At 46.6% G+C, this 26,831-nt stretch overlaps 4 protein-coding genes across 4 annotated transcripts; all 4 read left to right on the top strand.

The window, feature by feature from the left end:
• Positions 1–1,389: 1,389 nt before the first annotated feature.
• LOC104868425 (olfactory receptor 4D11) lies at positions 1,390–2,325 on the top strand. The gene has a single exon (XM_010633183.1). It carries the CDS (start codon positions 1,390–1,392, stop codon positions 2,323–2,325), a length of 936 nt encoding a protein of 311 aa, XP_010631485.1.
• A 7,255-nt stretch (positions 2,326–9,580) lies between these two features.
• Positions 9,581–10,516, top strand: LOC104868424 (olfactory receptor 4D9). Its single transcript, XM_010633182.1, has one exon. The coding sequence runs from the start codon at positions 9,581–9,583 to the stop codon at positions 10,514–10,516; it is 936 nt and encodes a 311-aa protein (XP_010631484.1).
• A 10,524-nt stretch (positions 10,517–21,040) lies between these two features.
• LOC104868347 (olfactory receptor 4D11) lies at positions 21,041–22,088 on the top strand. The gene has a single exon (XM_010633100.1). It carries the CDS (start codon positions 21,153–21,155, stop codon positions 22,086–22,088), a length of 936 nt encoding a protein of 311 aa, XP_010631402.1. The 5' UTR covers positions 21,041–21,152.
• A 196-nt stretch (positions 22,089–22,284) lies between these two features.
• On the top strand, positions 22,285–23,467 carry LOC104868423 (olfactory receptor 4D9). The gene is made up of 3 exons (XM_010633181.1): positions 22,285–22,318; positions 22,423–22,604; positions 22,772–23,467. The coding sequence occupies exons 1-3, from the start codon at positions 22,285–22,287 to the stop codon at positions 23,465–23,467; spliced, it is 912 nt and encodes a 303-aa protein (XP_010631483.1).
• The last annotated feature ends 3,364 nt before the right edge of the window (positions 23,468–26,831 follow it).

Here is a 26,831-nt window from a genome sequence, read left to right as displayed (position 1 = left end):
GATGTGCAAGACCTCTGATCTCAGTTAGCTGATGGCTGAACCCCATGACGCTGACTGACCTCAGACTGCAAGGCCCAGATTGAGTTCCCCAACCTTCTGAATGGTTGAACTCCACAATGCTCTATTACAGGTTTCCCACGCCCTTTCCTTAAAGATGTTCAAAGTTGGGAACTCATAAAAATATGCCTGATGACCACCTCTGCCTCTGCAGAGTGGGTCCAAACACTGACACAGGAGGTCTGAGAGTGTGGTGGGGGGGACGACTTATGGGGGTCCAGGGGCACCCGCTCGGCTACCTTCCTGGTGCTTGAGAGATGGTGGCTGGGTCGGGAGCAGGCGTGGCTCTCCTTCCTGCTGTGGATTGGGGCCCAGGCTACCTCCCGGCGCTTGAGCGATGGCAGCTGGGTCGGGAGCACTATACTTTGGGCTTCTCATCTAAGAGAAACCATGTGATATCTAATCTTCTAAGTCTAACATATCCTTTAGCTTTATGGTGTCAAGGGACACCCATTTTCCTACAAATGTCTCAAATTCATCTGTCTTTATGGCTAAGTTGTACTCCATTGAGCCACTGCTCAATTTTTTTTGGGGGGTACCAGGGATCGAACTCCGGTCCTTGTAGATGTGAGGCAGGTAGCAGAACCACTGAGCTGAATTCCCAACCCCACTGCTTGATGTTTATAAGAAGAGAGAGAAGAGAATCTATCTAACTGACTGATTGCATCACTCAGGAGTCCCATAGAATGAGCAGCCAGAAGAAATTCATCTTCCCTGCCATTGATTTTCTTCATATCCTTAGAAAATCAACTTTCTCTTCTCATGTTCATTTTTGGTATTATTGATACAGGAATGCTAATATCTTCCCTTGAATCTCAGAGTGATGTTACAAGAACTTATTGTATTTGAGGATGCAATTGTTTTAATGCTATAACAAGCTGTTTAAATGGTCTCCTATCATGTTGCAAATGAGTGTCAATTCAGTCCAATGTCTCTTAAGCCACAGTAACAGTATGAAAGGGGAATAAAATCAGAGCTGATTCATGGAGGCATGAGGAAGCCAGAAGGACTTGCACAAGCCTTCCGTAAGATCCCCTTCCTTGACAACATCTACAGGTAAGTTTTAGCAGAATCTATGGGCACTAACCGAGTACAGTAAGAAAGGAAATGATCTAATCCAACCCACAGCTGATAGAGATGAGGAAACCAAAGCAAAGAGAATTGAGTGATTTTTCCCAAGCAACACAGCCAGTTCAGGAAGAACCTGGTACAATGAGCAAAACAGACTCATATGAATGGTCCATTTCTGTAAACAGATGAACCTTGCTGGATGTCATTGTCTGCGTAATAATATTCCCTTGGAGGTGTGCATGGAGGAAGAAATAGCAGCCAATGGCCCTCAGAAATCATACCAAGGTGACTGAATTTATTTTTTGTGGACTTACCCAGTCTCCAGAGGTGAGCTTACTCTTATTTTTCTTTTTATCTATGGTTTATGTGAGCACTGTGTTGGCAAATGTGGCCATTATGGTCACCGTGACCTGCGAGCCCTGCCTCCATACCCCCATGTACTTCCTGCTCCGGAACCTCTCTGTCTTGGACATCTGCTTCTCCTCCATCACGGCTCCCAAGGTCCTCACGGACCTTCTTTCCTGGAAGAAGACCATCTCCTTCAATGGTTGCATCACCCAGATGTTTTTCTTCCACCTCCTCGGCGGGGCGGACATCTTTTCTCTCTCTGTCATGGCATTTGACCGCTACGTGGCCATCTCCAGGCCCCTGCACTACGTGACCATCATGAGCAGGGGGCGCTGCGCGGCCCTCATCGCGGCCTCCTGGCTGGGCGGCTTTGTCCACTCCATCGTGCAGATTTCCCTCTTGCTCCCTCTCCCCTTCTGCGGGCCCAACGTCCTTGACACTTTCTACTGCGATGTCCCCCAGGTCCTCAAGCTGGCCTGCACTGACACCTTTGCTCTGGAGATCCTGATGATTTCCAACAATGGCCTGGTCACTACTTTCTGGTTTTTCCTTCTCCTTGTGTCCTACATGGTCATCCTGGCTATGCTGAGGTCTCACACGGGCGAGGGCAGGAGGAAGGCCATCTCCACCTGCACCGCCCACATCACGGTGGTGACCCTGCACTTTGTACCCTGCATCTACGTCTATGCCCGGCCCTTCACAGCCCTCCCCATGGACAAAGCTGTCTCCATTACCTTCACAGTCATCATCCCTGTCCTGAACCCCATGATCTACACCCTGAGGAACCAGGAAATGAAGTCAGCTGTGCAGAGACTGAAGAAAAAACTCATGCTTCCTCCCAGAGAATAGTCTCATTTATTGATTAGTGGCCAGATGGAAGTATAAAATTAAATTATTTTCCTAAAATATTGGTTGTGAAATGTTGGGACCTGGCCATGAATAGACAATTAACTATATAGCAGGAGAGCAAAGATACAAAAGGTCAGTTGACTTGCAGCACTGATTTAAAAAAAATCATAAAGCTAAGCAGAAAGGGTACAGACCTCAGGGAGCAATGAGAGCAAGCAGGAAGCAAACTTGCAGTGTAACAGCAGTGGGTGAAGGGCAGAGCTGCGGTGTTCAGACATGCAGTTGGCAGCCAGGGCATCTGTCTCAACCCCGCCAGACTCCAGCTGGGAGGTCCCAGTCCACCCGTGGCTGTCCTGTGGCTGCTGAGGGTGCACTATGCATGGACACTGTTGGGAGATGCTCTCTATCGCTTCTGCTGTCAGTACTTTTGGACTTTCTCTCAAAATCAGTTCACCTAGAAATTACACTAGCACAGCATGTCCCCCAAAGCATGTTGGTGTAAAGAGCCTTAGCTTTTAAGGGTTTCCTGTTGGTTTTCCCCCCTTGTGGCTGAATTGGGTTTGACTGGGGACTAGTGCAGTCTGGTTTCGTAAGTCTCACTGTATAACCACAGGAGTGGCAAGAATCCAAAACTGTCTATCCTGCTATTCCTAAGACCTCAGGCATAAGTCAGTTTGACTAGCTGAAAAAGTGAAAAGCTCTATCCAGCTCAATAAATACTTCTATTGTTCCTCTGTGCGCTTCTCTGTCATTTCCTTTACCTTGGTGTATCGCTTTGTCTCACAAAACTCTCAAACTACACTCCTTTATATTCCCATGTCTAGAATGTGCCAGGGCTAGAAGGGGCTGTAAGTCAATGTCAGCTGAATCTGTGGAATAAAAGGAAAGGAACGTACGGAGGACATATTACCAAATTCTAGTTCCATGGCTGTTCATTTTGAAGACTGACCTTCTTTCTTGAACACATAGACTTCTTTCAGAGACGCCAAGGAAATAGAAACGAAGTCAGTGAGTTGTGATGCCACACTCAAGGCCATTTTACCTGCGTGCGCCTTTGTGAGGTCAAGTCAAAGGTGAGATTCAGAAACCGTGTTGGAACTTGTATACACAGACAGGTATCTCAGAGTGAAGGGGTTTTTGCAGAATCATTCATTTTGAGTTCCAATGGGCCTATGTTCTGAGGATAAACAGACAGGCCCTGGGTACCTAAACTGAATTGCAATCGTGTACAGGAGGGTGAATTTTACTTCCTCCTTTCTCCTTCTGGGGCACCAAATGTAGGTAAATCAAAGTAAGAAGGTCATTGAAATCTGTCTAAAAAATAATTATTATTATCACAGTTATGATAATAGAGTCAGACAACTGATTTGCTAACAGAATTGCATTCTCTTATTGAATTTATTGAGCCAGACAGCTTCTGGAATTCAGAATCTCTTAGATTTTAGAAATATAATCAGTGTCCATATTGTACCCAATATTCTTTCCCCCCTGATGAGCAATCAACACCCAAACACATTAATATTTCTATAGGAAGATGTGTGAATATTCCTACTAAGTACAATAAATAAAAACTGTATGGTGTCACATTAATTCAGATCAAATATTGCCACCAGATTAGTTCAGGCTGGATCAAGTTTTACTTACAAGTGACTTTCTACAAATCTTTCTGCATGATGGTGCTTTGAAGATGTCTGTCTACCCGTGCAGAAGCTGAAAAAGAGAACGGTGCAGGGAAAGACCCTTACAGAGCCATTCATGTCCATTCCCTGGGGTCTGTGAGAAGCTGCCCAGCAGAGGGAAACGGAGGTTGCAGGATAAAATTACTAATGGGCCGATGTTAAAATTAGGGAAATTATCCTATGTATCCGGGTGGCCCCACTGCGGCAAGAGTCCTTAAAAGTGGACCTACTTGGACACAAGAAGAGTCCACCGAGGAACACCTGACCAGCCACTGCCGGCTTTGAAGGTGAAAGGGAACAGAAGTGGATCCGTAGCCCCGGAGTAGGAAAAGCAAAGCAATGGGTTCCGCCCTGGATGACCCACACCGCCAACACCTTGATGGTAGAGCCATGAGATCACTTGGAATTCTGACCTGCAGAACCGTAAGACACTGCGTTTGGGCTGTTTTATGCCATGAAGTTTCTAGCATTATTGTAGTAGTGATAGGAATCCAAAAGAAGGGCAAGGGCTTCAGCTGGGGGCTGAGAGGCTCTAGGAGCTGAAGAAGGAGAGGAAAAGAAGGAAGGGTGGAGGCAGAAGGAGCCAGAGGATGGCAGAGGCCTCTCTGGAGACCAAGGCCAGCAGCACATGGGCTTCCAGACCTCTGATTTGCTTCTTGTGACAGAAAGATCATTAGACACCAAGCAAACTGCCCCTGTGGTTTATGAAAAGCGGTATAGCGATGCAGGCTCAAACATTCATATAGCAACTCACCTCCTAGATTTACATGGAAAAGTCACCTGCTATTAGATACGTTTGCCACTCTGATAGCAGCCAAGTAGCAGAAACTAAACTCTTTCATGACATGTATTACACATACTCATTGGTTTTAGGATGAGTATTAATTTCAGAGATGCTAAAATGTGAAGGGAGGAAATGCTTCACCTTCCAGCATAAGAAATTCAGTACTTAAAGGTACAAGGTGATCAGCCCATGACACACACAGACAGACTTTTCCAAAGACAGAAGAGAACTGTAAGCAAGCTCTGCTTTCTTATTTCTGTGCTTTAAGAATACACAAGCGTGTAAGACTGGTATCAACTTACTAGTAAGAAACGGACCTCTTATAACTAGAATCTGATTATCTATGATGCACATCAAACTTTCTTAATATTAAAAGAAAGTTTGACATTCATGCTTTTATTCACTTCATAAAACCAAAATACTGGCTCCTCATTTTGAAGTCATGAAGATGCCTCCTTACCCTACAGAAACCCAATGAGATGAACTTCCCAGCTCTCGGCCCAGGGCCACTGGTTTGTTCCTGATGGATCCGGGCACATTTGAGGCTCAACAATCTTTCAATTAAACACATAGATAAATGCACTCTGACCTGGCAGCCTTCAAAGGACAAGAAGTGAAAACTCTCAAAGTTTCCAGTCTGGAAGGGAGCGTGTAACTCCCACAGGCACGGAGAGTCAGGGAGTCAAAACTACCCTGCTTGGGCAGAAAGTGAACAATAATTAATGAAAGTGTCTGCGATCCAGTTTTCTTTATCTTCCTGCCAGTCAAATCCAGGTGACAAATCGTACATAGAAAGAGATAATCCTCATTTAATGACCAGGTTCTGTCCCTGTGACCAGGTGATTACACGAATCGGCCACTAAATGAGGAATTGTATGTTGTATGTACTGGACATTACAACAAAGAAATGGTCAAAGGAAACTCCGACTTTGACTTCACTTTTACGTATTTACATCGCTCTTACACACGGTACCTTCATGTATGACAAAGCATAAAACTATAGAACTGTACTGCACAGTACAATCAGCAAGACTTACAGTACTCTATAAACAGGATGTACTGTAAGAAAAAGACACTGAGGCTCTTTAAACAAAATGTACAGAACTGTAGGAAAAAAAGATGGGTCAAAAGTCAAAGCAGCGGGGCGTAAGTTCAAAGAGTCAGTCGTAAGTCTGAACAATCATTAAATGGGTAAGTCGTTAACAAAGAATAACCACATACTTTTAAGTTTATGTTTATACTTGTATCTATAGTTGTATTTATATACAGCGGTACTTCGGTTCACAAACTTAGTCAGTGTCACGATCTTGTGAAATGGCTGTTTGTGCTTGTGTGGGGAAGACGGCTGCTGTTGTGTTAGTGACCCAACGTGGGGTTTGAACAGAAGCAAAATTTCATTGAACTCTTTTGTATAAGAAGCAAATTGTTTGTGAACAGAAGCATTTGTGAACCGAGGTATCGTTGTCTTTCAAATGTATACTTTTTATAATTTTCAAAACTTGAAAATGGAGCTTGGAAAGATTTTTGGCCCATTGTTTGTCATGTTTTAAGAAAAAGCTGGTTGAGCTGAGGGCAATGGGACTGATTTTCTCTCTGACCAGTAGATTCTGTCTCTGGCCGTTAGACCAAAGGTGGGTCTATTTCCGTAATGAGTCTTGAGTGTCTACCCAGGTGTGCTCCTTACCAATGAGCTAATAACTCCCCCTGGAACTCCATCAGCACAACGGAACTCCTGACCTCCCTGTCTGCAATACTCCTTCCTGTGTCTCCTAATAGGCCTGGGGCCGAGGGATTAGGACTGAGGCGGGCACACGGGAAACACAGGTAAGGTATAAATCAGGTGCGTTTCCTCTGAAGACTTTGGGCACCAACCCAGATGTGTCCTTAGGTGTGTGTGCGTGCACACAGTGGGACATCTGATGACATTCTCACACTTCCACTAAACCTGCATTGCCAAAACTGGACCCAGCCGCGGTCTCCTTCAGTGACGTTCTCTTTGCCCTTCTCACGTCAAGCCAGAGGCTGATGGGTTTGCACCTAAGATGAAGACGCTGCAGGAGAACCTTGAGGATGTGACCCCTGGAGTCTGCCCTTCCTTCCTGGAGGTACAGCAGGGCACTGAGATGTGTTAGTCCCCAGCGGACTTTACCCTCAGAAACAAAATGTTCAGAAGTTGTTACCAGATGTTAAGCACTTAACCATGTGCAGTTTTTTTTGTTGGTGGTGGTGTTTTTTTTTTTTTTTTTTTTTTTTTTTTTTTGGTACCGGGAATTGAACACGGGTCCTTGTGCTTGCAAGGCAGACCACTGAACTGCTGAGCTAAATCCCCAGCCCACCATGTACAGTTTTTAATCAAGTTTCAAGATTAAGGAAAAAAGTAGTCATTAAACTAGTAGCACAGGGTAAGGTGATGCATATGAAACGGAGTTGTTACTGATTATGGGTAACCACTTGCTTATTTTTCGAGTGTATTAAATGTTTCAGGGCCAAGATGACCATCTCAAAAAGAACACGACAGAGGCAAGTGTCACATATTGGAGTGAGAGGGTGCAGCTGGGCGTGACGCCACATGCCCGATGTCCCAGCACTCCGGAGCTGGGACAGGAGAATAGCTGTGAGTTCAAGGACAGCCCGGATAACAGAGTCAGTTCCAGGCCAGCCTGAGCTACAAAGCAAGGCCCTGTCTCAGAAAAAAGAAAAAGAGGAAGAAGAAGGATGCAAAAATATGGTGCCTTGGATCCAAGAGCAGTCATCGTACATTTGCTAAGTCCTTTGCGCTGCTCACTGGTGAGGCACTCGAGGTCCACGTCACTGCAAGAAGTCTCTGCCGATCTTTTTCCACTGATGAGTATTTTCAAATGAACTTGCAAACCAAAATTTTGGGCATTCTGTCTTGTGTGCATCTATTTCCATTTCATACATTCTTTCTCACACCCAGCATAGATCCTGCTGGAGTTTCATGAAAAACAAGCTTCATGCTCAACAATTGTCTAATGAGTGGAGATAATAAATAAAACTGCATTTAAAACAATAGCTCCATTCCCAGGAAGGATCCTGTCTTCCGTCTTCTCTCACATCTCTTATGCCAACAAAATCTATCTCTACTTCTCCCCCAACAGAATTCACCTTTACTAGGCATTGTGACTGTCATTCCCTACTTGGGAATAGGTAGGTATAGATACATAAATATCCCTAGCCAGCATCACCTCTTCTACATCACAGAAATCTATTTGTTAAATTGTAAAAACTGCAGCAACGTGGCCCAGGTTATTCTTGTATTTTTATTATTAACATGTTTCAGCCGTACCTATGAATGTGATCTATTCATGTGGGCATAAACTGTGCACTGGGAAGGCCCAGCCTCTTATCTACCGTCCCCTAACACACACTATTCCCAATCTGTGGGAATCAATATTTAACATTCAGGTCGACATATTTCGCTTCCACAAGGATAAAGAACTTTCCTTTCTCTGTCTTGTTTACTCTGCTTTGGATCAGACTATTTACCCACCCACACTTAATGTTGCAGTTGAGTTTACTGGCTCTGTGTGAGGTCAGTCGAGTAATGATAACAATAAAATTGCCCAGAATGGTCACTAACGTCTCACACCACAGCTTAGAAAGAAACCTCTATCATGTTCTCCCTCTCACCTCAAGACCTACAATTTTCATCACCGCTTCCCAGAATGCTTCCTGCCGGGGAACACAGGATACGTGGATCAGAGAGGCGTGGAAGAAGTCACAGGATGTTGCCCACAGCTGCCATGGAGGAATATTTTGGGTTTTCCAACTCTGAACATGAGAGCAAGGAGGTCAACAGCCTTAAGTCAAACACTCAACAACCAAACAACACAGAACAATCATTGAATATAGTGATAAAATGTTGATTAACCAGGTAAGAAATGACCTGTTGCTAGCAAAAACTCCTTCCACTCCACAGTTCCTTGTGCCAGCCACAGTGCATTTTCCGATGTGCTCCATACAGCCGTGCTGTTTCACCACTGATTGACTTTTAGGAGCTTTTTTCTTCATATGAATTAGTTCTGCTTCTATTTCTTGGAAAATCTGCCAACGCTGGGTGAAACTTGTGCTGAGAAAACATCCCTACCTGGATCTAGATGGAGCTGCCACAACCCTGCTCGTGCTTTCATATGTAAACCCCCATACCTTCACCCGGACTGCAGTTTGCCACGGAGTAAGAACTTTACTGTGCTGAGTGGATGCTACCAGCCCTGGCCCAATCCCTGTGAGGGCCGCAGAATGCGTGCTGCAGACCTAAAGCACTCACAGGTTAACTACTAACTGCATGGCATGGTGAAGTGAATGCAGGCTTTGCAGTTAAACAGGATCCCACCTGACATCCACCTCCACAACGTCCCATTGTTGCAAGCTGGGGGCAATGAGTTCTCTTCTTGGAAACCATTTCTTCATCAGTAAGAAGAAACGAAGACCCCTGCCTCTCAGGGATACGTAAGAGAAGCCTTCATGAGACACTCTTTTGTAAGGAATATATTTAAACTACTCAGGGAAACATTAAGTGTTTAAAATATACTTTTCTGACATAGTCCTATAGTACCATAATCATTGAATGATTATCCGTGTAATTAATTTGATCGCCAAACTGAATGTGGTTTTATAAACGTGGATGACTCAACACATTGCAAACACTGAAGCCGCCAGTGGGACCATCTGAACTGCATCCTGCAGGCTGCAGAGAGCAACCAAGTACACAGAACAAAGCTCTCACATGACAGCTTTGAAACAAACACAAAAGAGAGGATTGTGCATAGCTATGGAAAACAGCACGAGGGTAAGAGAATTTGTTTTCCTTGGCCTAACCCAGGACCGAGACGTGAGCTGGCTCTTGTTTCTTCTCCTGCTCCTGGTGTACATCACGACCCTGCTGGGAAACCTCCTCATCATGGTCACCGTGACCTGCGACTCCCGCCTCCACACCCCCATGTACTTCCTGCTCCGGAACCTCTCTGTCTTGGATATCTGCTTCTCCTCCATCACAGCTCCCAAGGTCCTGATCGACCTTCTGTCAGAGAGAAAGGCCATCTCCTTCAATGGTTGCATCACCCAGATGTTTTTCTTCCACCTCCTTGGCGGGGCGGACATCTTTTCTCTCTCTGTCAGCGCATTTGACCGCTACGTGGCCATCTCCAGGCCCCTGCACTACGTGACCATCATGAGCAGGGGGCGCTGCGCGGCCCTCATCGCGGCCTCCTGGCTGGGCGGCTTTGTCCACTCCATCGTGCAGATTTCCCTCTTGCTCCCTCTCCCCTTCTGCGGGCCCAACGTCCTTGACACTTTCTACTGCGATGTCCCCCAGGTCCTCAAGCTGGCCTGCACTGACACCTTTGCTCTGGAGATCCTGATGATTTCCAACAATGGCCTGGTCAGTTGGCTGATATTCTTCCTTCTCCTTGTGTCCTACGCGGTCATCCTGGCTATGCTGAGGTCTCACACGGGCGAGGGCAGGAGGAAGGCCATCTCCACCTGCACCGCCCACATCACAGTGGTGACCCTGCACTTTGTACCCTGCATCTACGTGTATGCCCGGCCCTTCACCGCCCTCCCCATGGATAAGCCCATCCATGTGACCTTCACGGTCATCTCCCCGCTGCTGAACCCCGTGATCTACACCCTGCGGAACCAGGAAATGAAGGCAGCCATGCAGAGACTCGGGAAAAGACCTGGAACTTCTGATAAAATAGGTCAATAGTTCTCTCCGATTTCCACTTTTGAAAATGTCTGTACATCAGTGAAATTCTGTTTACCAAAGATAACTAATTAATTTTTCTTTCTTTTTCTACTAACAAACAAATGACTTTTAAGGATGCTGATCAGCATATCATAAAACTAAAATGATCTTTCGTGTCACAGAAAAAGGTAAAGAATAAATCTCTTAGCAGGAGAGGCATGCATTCCTTTTTCAACACATCTTTAGAATAAATAGAGGAAATGAAATCAAAATGAACTCTAATACTCCCATCACATTCCTGCACTCTTTCCAGGAGGGAGCAGAGACGTGAATTAGAAACACAAGGTACCATGTGATCTGTAATGTCTTTTCATGAGCCAGAGCCAGTCTCACACTAATTAAATCCCCCCTCTGATTCCCAAAAGAAATACCATAAATTAGTATCACCTAAAGATTTTTAACCTAAAGCTTGCATTCTGTAGCCAGTACCTTGGAGTTAGCCCTGCCTGGATTACTGTAAGGATCTAACCAGTTACAGTTCTGTGATCATGAACAAAGTCTTCACCTGATCTTCCTCTGAACAAAAACCCACTGACCACCCCTGTGTTCATTCAGCAACTTGGGCTTAGCTCTAGCACAGTTCTTGGGACCCTGTTGCTGATTTTCAATTTTCTTTCTTCCCACTTACCCCAGTAGGATCACACTTTATTTATGTCATATCCACAGCACCTATCACACTTGGGATATAATATACACTACTAAATACTTGTTGAATTAAAACATTCAGTGAATGAATAGTGCCTCTTGCTCATATCTGCTTTTCAAATCAATGAAGTATAAGTCTAAGAAAAAGGTCTGGTTGTGCAGACATACAACTGTGGTCCCAGCTACTCAGGAGGCTGAGGCAGGAATATAGCTTGAGCCCAGGATTTTGGAGCCAGTCTGGGCAACATGGTGAGATCCTATCAAAAGAGAAGAGGGCCTTGCAAGAGCAAAGACCCGAGTTCAATCCCCGGTACCAAAAAAAAAAAAAACAAAAGAGAGAAAGAGGGAGAAGAAGGAAGGAGGAAGTGGGGAGGGGATATTTTTTATTTCCTAATGATATGACTCCTTAACAGTGACAAAGCTATGGAGCTACTTCAGACTGGGCGTGCTGTGGTGTAGATAAAAAGTATCCCCCAAATCCTCATGTGTGTGGAAGGTAGTTGGGTCATGGGGTGATAGTCTTACCAGTGGATTTGTCTATGGATCAGTTCGGCAGCTGGGTTTGCTTTTAGGAGGTGGGAACTGGTTGGTCACCGAGGCGTAACCCAGAAGAGTGCATCTCCCTTCCTGTCTCCTCTTTCCTGGCCACCCTGGGTCAAACACGATTTACTCCACTTTGCCCCTCTGCCATCCTGCTTCTGCCTCAGAGACTGCCGACTATGGACTAAGACTATGAGCCCAATTTAATCTCTCCTCCTTTACATGTCAGGGGCTGGGTGCTGTGTCCAGCAGCAGGAAAGTGACTAAGACATATTTTCAGTGTGAGAGTGGAGTCGTGGCTGCTGTGACTATAAGTGGCCGAGAAATGGGAGTGGTTTAGGGGAGGACTTTGGAAAGGTTTGGAGGTACTGGCTGGAGGAGACACAGCACACTGCCAGCTGAGCTCGATAAGAGACTCTGATTAAAGCTAATAAAATTAGAGTGCTGATAGAAATGCAGATAGTAATGGTCAGGCTCAGGATATTTCAGTTGGGAATAAGGATTTCATTGACAGTTGAACTAGGGGCCACGTGAGTTGCACTCTGACAAAAAAAAAAGTGTCCATATTTTTCTCATATACTGAGACTATGGGAGACTGAGATTAGGGCAGTGGACTACTTAATCTTGTAGAGGAAATTTCAAAGCATTCTGTTGTCTTCCGCGAGCCTGCTCACGGAACAAGGTTCAGGAGCTCAGACTGGGAGGGCGAGGTGCAGAATCACCAGGCAGACTCTGGGGAGGTTCAGCTTTATTCAGGAACTGCTCAGGCTTATATAGGGATAAACATGGGGGAGGAGCATGGGAGGAGCATTAAACATTTGGCGATATCTTATTGGAGGCACGGTAGAGTGATTTTTCTTGGGCGAGGCGAAGGTGTCAGGGACTAGGGGCGGAGGTATAGCCTGTTGGACCCAGCATCTATGCACTTAGGTACTCCTTTATTTCTCCCTTTTGGAACGGGAATGTTTATCCCGAGTCTGTACGCCAGCAGTGTTTCACTTTCTCTTTTGTTTTTATAGAGGCTCACAGGCAAGGGTTTGCCTTGAGTCTCAGTGGCAACTTTGGGCTTGAACTTTTCAGCACTGTTGAAATTGTTAAGACTTTGGTGAGTCTTAGAGATGAACTAAATGCACCTTGGATAATGAGACGGACATGAGTCTTTGGGGGCCAGATGCAGAATGACATCGCTTAGATCAATAACAGCCCACAAAAGCCTCATGTATTTGAAAGGCGTTTGGATTACGGAGCAGTATACTCATCAGTACATTCATCCCTTCATGAATTCAGTGGGTACGTGTGCTCTCAGGAGGGCACTGGCAACATGACCCGGAAAGTATATCTTCTCAGCTCCTCTGTTCTCTCTGCTTCCTGGCCTCCATAAGTTGAGCACCATCTCCTCCACCAGGCCTTCTGCATTCCTATTCTGCCTTGGAGCCTGAAACCGTGAGCCAAAACAAATCTCTCCTTCTTGAGGTTATGATGAGAGAGTGTATATATATTCAAAAATGCTGTAACAAACTGACAAGCATTATTCAATATATCAGCTTGGTTTTTATTTGTTTACTTATGCTCTTAAAATATTATATTTGTTATTCTAAAAGATTTCCCCCTTATTTCTGGAGGTAGCACCTAGATCTTAAAATTGTTGAAACTACAAAAATATTTATGTCCTGTATAAATCTCAATCTGTAAACCAGATATGCAAAGGCTCAGGAGATATAAAAATCTGCAAGGAGCTCAGTGTAACATAGATTAAAGGAAGCAAGGAGGAGAGAGGCAGTAGCTGAGGTCAGAGAGACAACAGAACATGGGAGCGGTCATTACGATCCATATAGAGACCACTGTGGAGGTCTGACTTGCACACTGAGTAAAATAGAAAGCATTTTGGGGGGGTTAAAGATCAAAGTAATAATGTGTATTTTACCAGGATTGCAGAGGGTACCATTATGAATACATTGAAGAGAACAAAAATAAGGGAAACAGTTAAGTTTCTGCGATAATCCCACAAAAGAAATAGTGAAGACGTGACTTAACGTAGTCATGGTGGGTGTGGGGTGTGTTTAAAAACTATGGCTGCCGAGCCAGCGGGATGTGCCAAGGGATTCAGGGCGGATGCCTGCCTCCCACTGTATCCTGTGGCCCGTAAGTACCCAGGTCATCAGTCCACAGCAGCTTCTTCGTCTCACCCATGGCCTCCTTCCGACCTGATCCCTCTCCCCAAGACGTCTGCGTGCATCACACCTCAGGGAACACCCTTGTGGGTGAAATTGCCACAAGTGATTGTTCTGCCTCCTCCAAAAACAGAACTTTGTTTCCTAATGGAGGTTACGCAGTAATTCCGCTCTGTTGCACTGTAGGACTCGATGTGGCTTGAGATTCAAGCTTCCCAAAAAACATCCCTGCAGTCAAAGCTGGGGAGAACATATAAACAGTAAAATGTGTATTTTATATTTATTAATAAGTTATGTGCCTGGAAATGGCCGATCATGTAAAGTATCAAGGGTTTTGTTTTATTTTGTTTCAATAGGTATTACTATTTTTATGTTGCTTATATTTATGAATATTTAAATAAATATCATTTTTGAAGAAAAAAAGAACCAGGATTCCTTGGAGAAATAGCTGAGATTAGGGCAGGGGTAGAGAATACACAACTTAAGCCTGGAGCCTCTCGTGGTGTCATAAAAGCAAGGAAGTGTTCAAAACACAGAACAATGGCGACGTCAAAGAACACAGGAGCGACCCAAACACTCCCAGTGGCCAGAGCTGGGATAATCTAAGCCACAAATTGCGTAGTATAGTGTTGGTTTATTGCCCAAGGTATAAAATAAACATCCGTGCATCCATAAAGGTATAAATAAGTAAATAAGTAAATGAAAGGAGGGTAACGAGTCTCACCTGCTGAAGGATTCCAGCTAGTTTACAGATGCTCCGCCCTCGGGGGGGGCGACTACGGATGCCTGAGAGGGGTCCTGGCCCAGGGTGGGGCTGGAGGCGTGTCCTAGAGAGCAGGCAGCTGCTCCCCTGCCCCCTTTCAAAGTGTAAAATACCAGAGCAGGGCTCCTCCGTAGCTCTAGGTCATCAGCACCAAGGAAAGTCTGTCCAGAGTAGCTTATGGAGACAGGCAAACTCTACGCAATGTATCCTGGACTGGACCCTGGGCCTAAATTAAATACTAAGAAAAAATAAGAACCGAGATACATCATGTACAGGTACAAATTCCCATTGATGAATGTCACCATACTGTACACCTAAACTGTACTGACAAACTTAATGAATAATAGAAAACTAAGAAAATCTAAATAAAGCATGGACTTCATTTTAAAATAATTTATCAACACATAGCTCATTATTTGTGATAAATATACCATAGTAATACTAACTGGGAAGTCATAAGTAAAAAAAAAAAATTACAGGATCTCTGAAACTATCTTACAACTTTTTTTATAAATGTACGCTAGAATTAAAAGTTGACTTTTTAAGTCATCCAATTTACTGTGTTGACTTGGCATTGTACAGAAATGGACAACCATATTGGTCTAGAAATGTTATTTTATTTTTATTCCCTGTGTACAGGGGTAACACATCGTACTAAATATGTAAGGTCATATCTACGTGGGTTTGATTACAGAAACTAATAAAGTATTCTCTAAATAATGAAAAAAGAATAAGAAGACTATAAGAGCGAGAAGCAATTTAAATATATTCAGAGACCATTTTCATCTCCAGAATTAAGGATTATTTTGATGTTACATCATTGCCTTTTCTCTTATACTTTCCTTTTTAGTTTTATGTTAGGATTCCCTATTTTTAATGTTCATACAGAGGTTTCTTTAACTGAAATACCGAATAGTTTCTTTGGTGTGAAAAGCTATAATAGTACACAGGATCCTAATGAGATAATTAATAATGTGAAATAGGAAGTAAAGGGCTAAAGGTGTAAGGAAAGTGGGAAGGGTGGGGGAAAGGTAATAAGGGAGAGGAAAAAAATATGAGAAACTGAAAAAATGGAAATAAAGTGTTTGTAAATGGGGAGGGGAGGAGGGGGTGAAGGGAGGGCAGGGACAAGGGGAAAAATGAGAATCAAGACCTATTATGTAAAGGTACAGAATCCCAATGATGAATGTAACTGTATTTGTATACCTAGATTGTACCAATAACCTCAATAAAAAAGAAAAAAAAAGTTGACTTTTTAAAAAAGTACCTGACACATAGGAAGGCCCAATAAATACTGTTCTTACTTTTTTTTTTCTTTTTTTTTTTTTTTTTTTTTTTGGTACTGGTGGTTAAACTCGGGACCTTGTGCTTGTGAGGCAGTTGGTGGAACCACTGAGCTAAGTTCCTGGCCCTAGTTCCTAGTTTTGTTATCAAGATGTTTCTCCAAACATTTTGTCCCGATTCAGAGTGTTTTTCTTCCCCTAAAGCATTTGAGGGAGAGATGAAGGCGGTAAGGGAGACTCTTGGTTAATAATACTGCAAAGTAGGGCCAGAGATTTAGCTCAGTGGTGCCACCGCCTACCCCACAAGCGCAAGGTCCTGAGTTCAATACCTGGTACCAAAAGAAAAAAAATACTGTCAAAGTAATATCCTGCCAAGCTATTTGGAGAGTCTGAGATAATTTCTGCCTCCCTTGTTTGTTTGTTTGTTTGTTTGTGGTGGCTGCTGGATTTCTTACTTGGAAAGGACTCCTTGAGTGAGACTTCGAATGTAGTCTATCCCTGCGCACTGCAGCTGGGGGATGCGTGTCGTAATTCAAAACCAGTTGCGTACTCTGTTCGGTGCTCTTCACCAGAGGCAGAGCTGGGCATACTAAATTTCATTCTGGCTGCAGCTAGAGAGAAGCACTTGGGTCTGGACTTCTGATGATGTTCAGGGAGATTTCTGGCCACAGAAGGAAGCTGAATCAGGGTACCTGGAGGCTGTCTGGGCCAAAGGAGGGGAAAATTCCATGGCTGAAGCATCCCTGACAGACAGGGGAGAAGTTATTGTCAATACTCAGTTTTACAGAACTTAAAACAGGAGCTCGCTAAGATGGCCCGACAAGGCCACCAGCCAGCGAGGTGAGTCACTGCTCACAGTGCAGCCTCTTGGTACCTTGCTTCACTTGGCTGTGTTTTCCAGAAATGCTGCTCTGCCCTGTACCTGCTTCAACGTCTTCCTCAAGTGGGGGACGTGAGATAGGAGCAGACAGACCTTTCCCAAATGTGTCTGGACATGGGCTCTCTTCTGATGGAAGCCTCGGCCTGAGGGAGTTTGCACTTTCAACACCTTATAGAAAACTTTAGGCCCTGGCCAAGATGTGTATTCCTAACACATGTGCCTGGTTTCGTCTTAATTACTCCCACTGAAACAATTTCCCCATCAGCAGGATTTCTCTGCAGCCACGCCCATTTGAATCCCTCTGATAATTCTCACACTTGTTCTGAGATCAAGGAATCAGCTACAATTCAGTGGGGAAGGGCCGAGGAAATATTAGTCCGTGAATTTGTCCTTCGTCGCACCAAGGCAGAAGAGAAGCCACTAAGGTCAGAGAGTCGCTTAGCAGAATTTTCTGAAGCCAGATAATTCCCATCACTACTTCACATGTTGGAGTCCTGGAAAGAAGGCTGGAGATTTTAAGTAAGGTGTGTCATTCCGGGGCTGGGGCTTTAGCTCAGTGGTGCTGCTGCCTGCCTCACAGGTACAAGGTCCTGAGTTCGATCCCCAGTACCAAAAGAAAACAAAAAAACACAAAATTTTACGGGAGTGTGTGTGCTTGTGATGTCGAGGGGTCTGTGGACAAGGGTGAGAAAATACAGAAACCCAGGGGCAGTCGTGAAGGTGCAGAAGTAGGTTTTGACCACACGTGACATCCCATCGCGCTCCACGGATCCTTCAGGGACAGGAAGCAGAGACAGAAGTTCACAGAGGACACCGAGAAACGCGACATGGAAATGGGTGTGGGCTGCAGAGGGAGGCTGCTCTCGTGCTCTGGGACTTCCTCAGTGGGACGAGAGGAGACGGTGCTCAGGCATCTGTTCTCTAAGTAGATGGGCCTCCTCAGACTCAAATCGACAGAAATAACCCTGAGCCTCAACTGTGGCCTACAAAGAAAAACAGAACATTTAAACCCTCAGAAGATTTGAAAGAGAGAACCGGGCAGTGGCTCCGTGATATGACAGAACACTTGCTTAGCACGAGTGCAAGGGCCTGCGTTTGATTCCCGGCACAGAGGGACGGAGGGAGGGAGGTAGAAGGGAAGGGAAGGGAAGGCTGGAAGGCTAATACAATGCACACCTCCATACCCTTCCTTACGTTTGCCACAAAACTTTTCCCTACGTGTTCCGGGACGTCGTGTTCTCACCCTTTTCTTTCGGCCAAATTCCAGTCTTGTTTATAAGCAGATTTCACATGTCCGAGTGGCCTCCCAAAGCCAGCCTGCCCTTTCTTCCCATTCCGCAGCGCCCTGGAGGTGTAACGGTCACCTCCGCCGTGCAGCTTTTCTGAGCAGTCACCCTCTCCCCTCTGGCCCCGCACGGTCCCCACCCCATAAACCGCCACATTTCCGTGCTTTCCCTCCTGGTTTCTCTCCAACTACCTGAACTCTGCCAATGCTCATCAAGATTTGCTAAGTGGTGAGACGGAGGAGGAAGAGTGGAAAGATGAAAAGGAGGTGGAGGAGGCTGTTTTTGAATTACCAGACACGGTTCGCCAGCGAAAGGCCTGTTCCTTCACCTGAAGGCCCACCTCCCCTCACAGCACGCTGCGCCAACGAGGCCCCCAGAAACACTTTCGTCCCTGGCATCTCTGCTGCCTTGTCTCCGGAGAGTTCAGCAAACCAGGGCCGGCAGCTCGGCTCCACGGGCCGTTTCTGCTGAAGGTCTCGGACGGGGTCAGCACCACCACCCCTGACCAGCCGTGCGCACACAGCCCCCACCTGAGAACCACGCCGTCCTCACGCCTGCCTGCAAGGTGGGCGTTACTCCCACGGCACCGACGAGTGTGGGAACGCCCGGTGAGGCCTTGCGCGGGCGCAGCCACACCTGCACCCGGAGGCCTTGCCACATAGCCCAGGGTAGAGACTGAGGCCACAGGGGCGAAGTAACAGGGTCACAACCGCCAGGGTCGGGCTGGGCCTGCGCAGGCCGGGGGGACCACAGCCCGCAGCTGCTGCCTCCGAGTTTCACTCTTCCAGGTTAAATAAATTTAGGGTAAAATTGCACACAGGGCAAAGAAAACCTGAAGCGGGAGTGAGCACGATGAAAAGAATAATCGCCACCAGGGGAGCTGGAAGACACCTTGCCACGGGCGCGGAAGTGACTGCTGCCCGTCTTTTGTTTCTGATTACAGAAAGAAAATGGCCTAAACTGAGAAAAAAGAAATGAAGACCCATTTCAACTGTTCACGATAAAGACGGAACTCAGAAGCGACGCGACTGTATGGCGAGTGTATCTCTGACATCCTAAGAAGCTGCCAACACAGTGGCCTAAGGAAGGGGAGACGCGAGGCTTCTTAGGGAGGTGGGTGCCCCTGAGGCCACGACCTTCAGAGGAGTAAACCGGACACACAAGTTTCCTCGTAGCACGGTTTCTCTCAGGTGAGAAAACTCAAAATACAAACAAGGTGCAAAATAAGACAGCTCATAGGCAACAGGGAGACAGAATTTTTGCAAACACGAAGGGGACCGAGGGGAGAGAGAGGAGAGGAAGGCGGTGCAAAAGAATGGAGATGTGCCGTGCACATGTTCCGAGTCCCGTGGCGAGTGGGCTGATGAAAGATACAGACCGCAAAGCTGCACAAGCAAACGCAACCAATGAAAAGGGAGTTTACGCAGAAGCGGCATCTCTGCTTATTATCCCCACAAGTGCTCCAGTTTCCTGTATCTTTGCCCATCCCGGACATGTCAGTCTTTCTTGCATTAATCATTCTCATAACTGTAAAATGTTCCATAAATTTACACTGTGCTGTGACATACATTACTGCAAATTGAATGGAAATTTCCCCAGTATTAAGCGATGGTGAACATCATTCAAGGTGCTTATTTTGTACACCTGTATCTTCGTATTGAAGGATCTCTTAGGTCATCTGTCCTTTTTAAATTGGGTTGTTTTCTTATTAATGAGTTTTAACAGTTACAGAAATTCCACCCCTAGCTATTTACACAGAGAAATGAAAATGTATGTCCACACCAAAACCGGTACTTGACTATTCTTAGCAGCTTTTTATGCAATGGTTAAAAAACTAAAATTAACCCTAGTGTTCACTGTCAAGTGAATGCATAGATAAAGTATGGTATAGTCACATAATAAAAAAGAACAAAACAGCAGTTACACACAAAACTATAGAGGTATTTCGCCTGTGAAAGAGGTCAGACAGAAAAACAAGGTAAGATTTCACATATAAAAAATTCTAGAAAATAAAAATTGTATGAGCAGAAATCAGATCAGTGGTTGTCTGAGGAAGGAGATGTCAAAGGGACAAATTATAAAGGGTCACACAGTCACCTTTGGGAGGATAAGTACGTTCACTTTCCTAACTATACTGATGGTGTCAGAGCATGTATCTACGTTGAAATATATCAAAGTGTACACTCCAAATATGTTATGTCAGTTATGTCAATGCTGTCTCAATTTAAAAACACTAATTTTAAGAAGGAAATTAAAACAATGAAGAGGAGAGAAGGTCAGAGTGTTGCGTTGGTTTCCATAGCTAAAGAGCCACTCGCCACCCAGGGGTTTGGAATATAAAGCGATCCAAAGTAAAACCAGAAACAATGAAGGCCCCTTAAGGAATAATAGAGATTCAGAAAAGAATTGTATGGCTCTTAATTTTAATAATTTTTTCTCCTGTACTGAGGATTGAACCTAGGGCCATACCCATCTAAAATTTTCTAATTTTTTAGTGAATAGAATTTGTAGTTTAAAAGGGGGCCATGGGAATACTTCTGTGGAACTCATTGCAAGAGGCATCACACCGCATATAGACGTTCTCCAGCCATGTAAATGGAGTTTGGAGTCTGAGGGACAGGGGACTCACTCCTGGGAAACACGAGCTGTTGTGGTGGCACCCAGTGGGCGCCGTTTATCCCCTCAAAACCCAGCTCCACTGTTATATCAGTCACGCCCCAAACAGTCCCCGCCCCAGTATTTAACATTCTGCTGTGTTTCTCGAGGACTCAGAACTTCTGTGCTTAGAGCGTGACGTGGATACATTTCCAAAACTATTGGATTTCACAGCAGAGAAAACAGTGAAATGCCTGCTTGTTTGGACACATGAGCAGTGGCCTTGGACGAGTCATCTCCTAAGGAGATGTTGAGAATTTGCAGGCCTAACACTGGACTCTATTAGCCTCAATCTGTGATGGGACAGTGGCCGCTTCCTGAAATAACACTCTCAACTTTTCCCAAGACATACAAGGAAGAGGAGATGTGATTCCATGGAATTGGGAAATTACACCAGAGTGAAAGAGTTCATATTTCTGGGGATCACTCAGTCCCGAGAGCTGAGCTGGGTCTTATTTCTGCTTTTGTCTTCGGTGTACATCACGACCCTGCTGGGAAACCTCCTCATCATGGTCACCGTGACCTGCGACTCCCGCCTCCACACCCCCATGTACTTCCTGCTCCGGAACCTCTCCGTTCTTGACATCTGCTTCTCCTCCATCACGGTTCCCAAGGTCTTGGTGGATCTTTTGTCAAAGAAAAAGACCATCTCCTATGTAGGCTGCATGACCCAGATGTTTTTCTTCCACCTCCTTGGTGGGGCGGACATCTTTTCTCTCTCTGTCATGGCCTTGGATCGCTACGTGGCCATCTCCAGGCCCCTGCACTACGTGACCATCATGAGCAGGGGGCGCTGCGCGGCCCTCATCGCGACCTCCTGGCTGGGCGGCTTTCTCCACTCCATCGTGCAGATTTCCCTCTTGCTCCCTCTCCCCTTCTGCGGGCCCAACGTCCTTGACACTTTCTACTGCGATGTCCCGCAGGTCCTCAAGCTGGCCTGCACTGACACCTTTGCTCTGGAGATCCTGATGATTTCCAACAATGGCCTGGTCAGTACTTTCTGGTTTTTCCTTCTCCTTGTGTCCTACATGGTCATCCTGGCTATGCTGAGGTCTCACACGGGCGAGGGCAGGAGGAAGGCCATCTCCACCTGCACCGCCCACATCACAGTGGTGACCCTGCACTTTGTACCCTGCATCTACGTCTATGCCCGGCCCTTCACCGCCCTCCCCATGGATAAGCCCATCCATGTGACCTTCACGGTCATCTCCCCGCTGCTGAACCCCGTGATCTACACCCTGCGGAACCAGGAAATGAAGGCAGCCATGCAGAGACTGCAGGGGAGACTTGTCCCTTCTGAGAGGGAATAGAGAAAGAACCCCAGATCTTCATCCAGGGGCTCATTCTACTGTGTTCTCTGAACGTTCTTATACCCACATGCATTGTCAATGAACCAACCGCCCTTTCTGAGGACCCATTCACTTTGCTGTTTAAATTAATAAGTAACTGATCGGCCAGGCTTCTGCTCTGCACTAAGTAGCTAGTTTTACAGTGTTGAGCTGATTGATGTATTTTCACTCAGAGACCAAAGGAATGATATGTCAGCCAGGACAATGATATTATTAATAGTTCCACTCTTCTTTCGGGAGATAAAGAAACAAAAGCCCAAAGAGAAAAGATGATTCACCCAAGGCCTTAACGTAGCTCATTACAGAGACACCTTCGAGGTACAACCCACTGTTTTGGTGTACATCACGACCCTGCTGGGAAACCTCCTCATCATGGTCACCGTGACCTGCGACTCCCGCCTCCACACCCCCATGTACTTCCTGCTCCGGAACCTCTCCGTTCTTGACATCTGCTTCTCCTCCATCACGGCTCCCAAGGTCCTGATCGACCTTCTGTCAGAGAGAAAGGCCATCTCCTTCAATGGTTGCATCACCCAGATGTTTTTCTTCCACCTCCTTGGTGGGGCAGACGTACCCCCATGTACTTCCTGCTCCGGAACCTCTCCGTTCTTGACATCTGCTTCTCCTCCATCACGGTTCCCAAGGTCTTGGTGGATCTTTTGTCAAAGAAAAAGACCATCTCCTATGTAGGCTGCATGACCCAGATGTTTTTCTTCCACCTCCTTGGTGGGGCGGACATCTTTTCTCTCTCTGTCATGGCCTTGGATCGCTACGTGGCCATCTCCAGGCCCCTGCACTACGTGACCATCATGAGCAGGGGGCGCTGCGCGGCCCTCATCGCGACCTCCTGGCTGGGTGGCTTTGTCCACTCCATCGTGCAGATTTCCCTCTTGCTCCCTCTCCCCTTCTGTGGGCCCAACGTCCTTGACACTTTCTACTGCGATGTCCCCCAGGTCCTCAAGCTGGCCTGCACTGACACCTTTGCTCTGGAGATCCTGATGATTTCCAACAATGGCCTGGTCAGTTGGCTGATATTCTTCCTTCTCCTTGTGTCCTACGCGGTCATCCTGGCTATGCTGAGGTCTCACACGGGCGAGGGCAGGAGGAAGGCCATCTCCACCTGCACCGCCCACATCACAGTGGTGACCCTGCACTTTGTACCCTGCATCTACGTCTACGCCCGGCCCTTCACCGCCCTCCCCATGGATAAGCCCATCCATGTGACCTTCACGGTCATCTCCCCGCTGCTGAACCCCGTGATCTACACCCTGCGGAACCAGGAAATGAAGGCAGCCATGTGGAGACTGCAGGGGAGACTTGTCCCTTCTGAGAGGGAATAGAGAAAGAACCCCAGATCTTCATCCAGGGGCTCATTCTACTGTGTTCTCTGAACGTTCTTATACCCACATGCATTGTCAATGAACCAACCGCCCTTTCTGAGGACCCATTCACTTTGCTGTTTAAATTAATAAGTAACTGATCGGCCAGGCTTCTGCTCTGCACTAAGTAGCTAGTTTTACAGTGTTGAGCTGATTGATGTATTTTCACTCAGAGACCAAAGGAATGATATGTCAGCCAGGACAATGATATTATTAATAGTTCCACTCTTCTTTCGGGAGATAAAGAAACAAAAGCCCAAAGAGAAAAGATGATTCACCCAAGGCCTTAACGTAGCTCATTACAGAGACACCTTCGAGGTACAACCCACTGTTTTCTACCCCATGAACGTAACTTCTTTCCCTGTTGGGTCTGTCTACACCAGACTGTGATCCTGTTCTAGAAGGACCACATCATCCTTGCCTGCGAAGTAGGCATATCTGGGTGTGAACAGCTTATCATCGCAGCTTAAGGATTCACCTCTGCTTGGTTAAAGTCCACATAGACTCATGGGCTAAAGACCTTCCTAAGTGCATGGGATTCTTAGCAGGAATGACGAGGCTCGGAGAGTTCTCTCGTCGTGGCCTCAAGGCACTTGAGCGTAGGTGAAGGCAGAAGAGCTCCAGGGCCCCACCCTAGGGCAGTCTGTTCCTCCTGCCCACGCACCCGTTTGCTAGGTGAGGCCTTAGTAGGTCGAGCTCATAGATGCATATATATGGACGTGAACATAGACAGCCTCTCTCAGACTGCGAAATCTGCCTCTGCCCCACCATTGCAGCGAGAGAAAGTGGAGGAAAGGTGTTAAACAAGATAAACTCTACCCTATGTTTGTTGTCATCTGTGTTGGTACCGAGAAGCAAACTCAGGGTCTTACTCTTGCCATGCAAGAGCAGCACTGCCGAGCTACCTCCCTGGCCCATCTGCCCTACTTGGGAAATCGCTGGTATTTGTGAAATCCCCATACAGGCTGGGACAGCAGCAACACCTTTTCTCGTCTCACTAAGAGTCGCTTTCACCTGTACGGAGGTATTGGTAATATCCATCTCGTGGAGTTGTTGTAAGATTAAAATGCAACAGTGTATATAAAAATAAGGTGGGGCGAGGATTTAGCTCAGTGGTGCTGCCACCTGACTCTCAAGCGCAAGGTCCCGAGTTCAATCCCGGTACCAAAAAATTAAAACGTTTTAAATAAAAAATAAATAAAAATAAGGTATGTGGAAGATATTAAACACTCAGGAGAAGGCAAATGTCACTTTTATTTCTCCTTCTAGCACACTTCCTGTCCTCCATTGGCCTGTTATACCCTTCTCTTTTATGATCCCTACAACTTAAATTTTTTAAAGTGAAGTAGAAAACACAGGAATGCATATTGCATTAAAAACCTGTATCATCTTATCATAAGTTCTGGCTTTAAGCATCGTGATAGGTTTGCTTGTTGTTTGTAAAGCTTGAAGAGCCAGCGTGAGGGCTCTGCGCGCGCGTGTGTGTGTGTGTGTGTGTGTGTGTGTGTGTGTGGTTTGCGCACAAGCGCGGTGGGACGGAGGGGCGTGAGGGACAGAGGCTGGGGAGAAGCACTCGCACGTGGTAATGACTCCCCTGAGAGCTGCACCGAGCGGCCACTCCACTCCCACACTCGTCCCCACAGGCGTCTCTGCGCTAATCCTGCGCTGGGCTGCGCCTGAGGGACCAGCACAGGCGGCCGAGCCCCAGCGGTGTGAACCCCGAGCTCACTGCACCTGGTCGCCAGCCCTGAGGTAGCTTTACAGGAAGCGCGGCACGTCCTCAGGTCCTCCTGAGAGTGTGTGTTCGCGTGTGCACTTCGGAAACTGGGGAGCTGTCGCGTGGATTCTTCAGTAACGCTACAAGGTACAGAAGGTTCCTATCAAAGGCAGAAGTCTACGCAGCAGAGGAGAAAGCGCTCATTTTTCACTGTTGGGGAAAGGGAAAGGACAGCCCGCGAGATGGGAGGAAGGGCACTCTGTCCGGATGAGGGGAGCCTTTGGCTGTAGGATGCCGTCGCTCGGAGTGTTTTCAAGCGGGCAGAGGGGCTGCCTGCCCCGCTCTGGCGACAGCGGCTTCTGGGCGCTCCCTGCTTCCTGTGCCACGGGGTAGGAAGGACGCCGCTCAGCCCCGAGCTTCTGTGAACGTGTAGGGACTCGATCCACACTGAGGGGCTTCCACGCATGAAAAGAGAGGGTACACGGCAAGGGGGCAGCCTAGCAAAGCAGCTCAGCGCAGACGGGGAGGCAGCCCTGAGCCGGGGGCGTGGCGGCCGGCACCCCGAAGCCTGTGCGCTCTGCTCAGGGGGCCCCCCCGAGAGCTGCTTTAAGGCGCGGTCTCCTGCGGGGTGATTTCAGAAAGGAAGATCCGGGATCCTTGTGCCGACGGTGCCCAGACGCATGCAAGTGAGTTTCCTGGCCTTTCCCTGCCCCTCTTTTTACGCACTTGCATTTCAGTGCAGTGGGCACAGCCCCGTGCAGGGTGAGTCTCCTCACCTTCTAAAGTGGCACCACTCCGAGGGTCCCCCAGACCCGCCCTGACCCACCAGAGGCCCCGCTGGGGGCAGTGTCATTCTGATCGTTCCTGCACGTGGGCCCCGATCACTGTGAAGGTGCCCGTGCCGGCTGCAAAGTCTGGATTTTCAAACTCTGCTTTCTTTTGCCAAGTCTGACAGCCCACCCGGCTAAGCCGCTGTCAGCCACACCTCTCACTGCCACTTACCACTTCTAACACCAGCCTCTCAGCCCATGAACTGGGATGCAGTTGGCAAAAGATTTCCCCGAACCACCTTTTCTTTTGCAATCCTTTCTGGGAAGGCTGAGCCACCCCGAGAAGGAGGACGGGCACACTCGTCTTTGAAATAAAAAAGCAAATTTTAACTTGAGATAAGGTTCGACCAGATGTGAGACCTCACTCGAGTGACGGAATCACTTTCTCTCTTTCTGTTACCTCATTTACAAAATCAGGACAACAGCCAGGCATGATGGTGCACACACCTGTAATCCCAGCACTGGGGAGGCTGAGGCAGGAGGCTAACCACAAGTTTTGAGGCCAGCCTGGACTATATAGTGAGAAACTGTCCAAAAAATAAGATCAGGGTAACAATATCTATTTCCCATGGATATTATAGGTTTCAGAAGAGAGAAAATGAATCAGCTGGTACAGCATGTAAGAATCACTTCACAAACATGCAAAAAGAAAGCCAAAAAAAAAAACAAAAAGAAAGAAAGAAAGACGAAGACAGAAAGAAAAGCAGAAATCCATTTCTCTGCTCACATTTCTATAATGCTGAGAATTTCGGCCTAATGCCCCAGTGACAGGATTTCT

This window comes from Fukomys damarensis, unplaced genomic scaffold, assembly GCF_012274545.1.
Source record: "Fukomys damarensis isolate Sample0158 unplaced genomic scaffold, DMR_v1.0_HiC HiC_scaffold_27, whole genome shotgun sequence".
Classification (NCBI taxonomy): Eukaryota; Metazoa; Chordata; class Mammalia; order Rodentia; family Bathyergidae; genus Fukomys; species Fukomys damarensis.
Note: the sequence above shows the minus strand (reverse complement) of the source record. Positions and strands in the feature narration are given on the sequence as shown.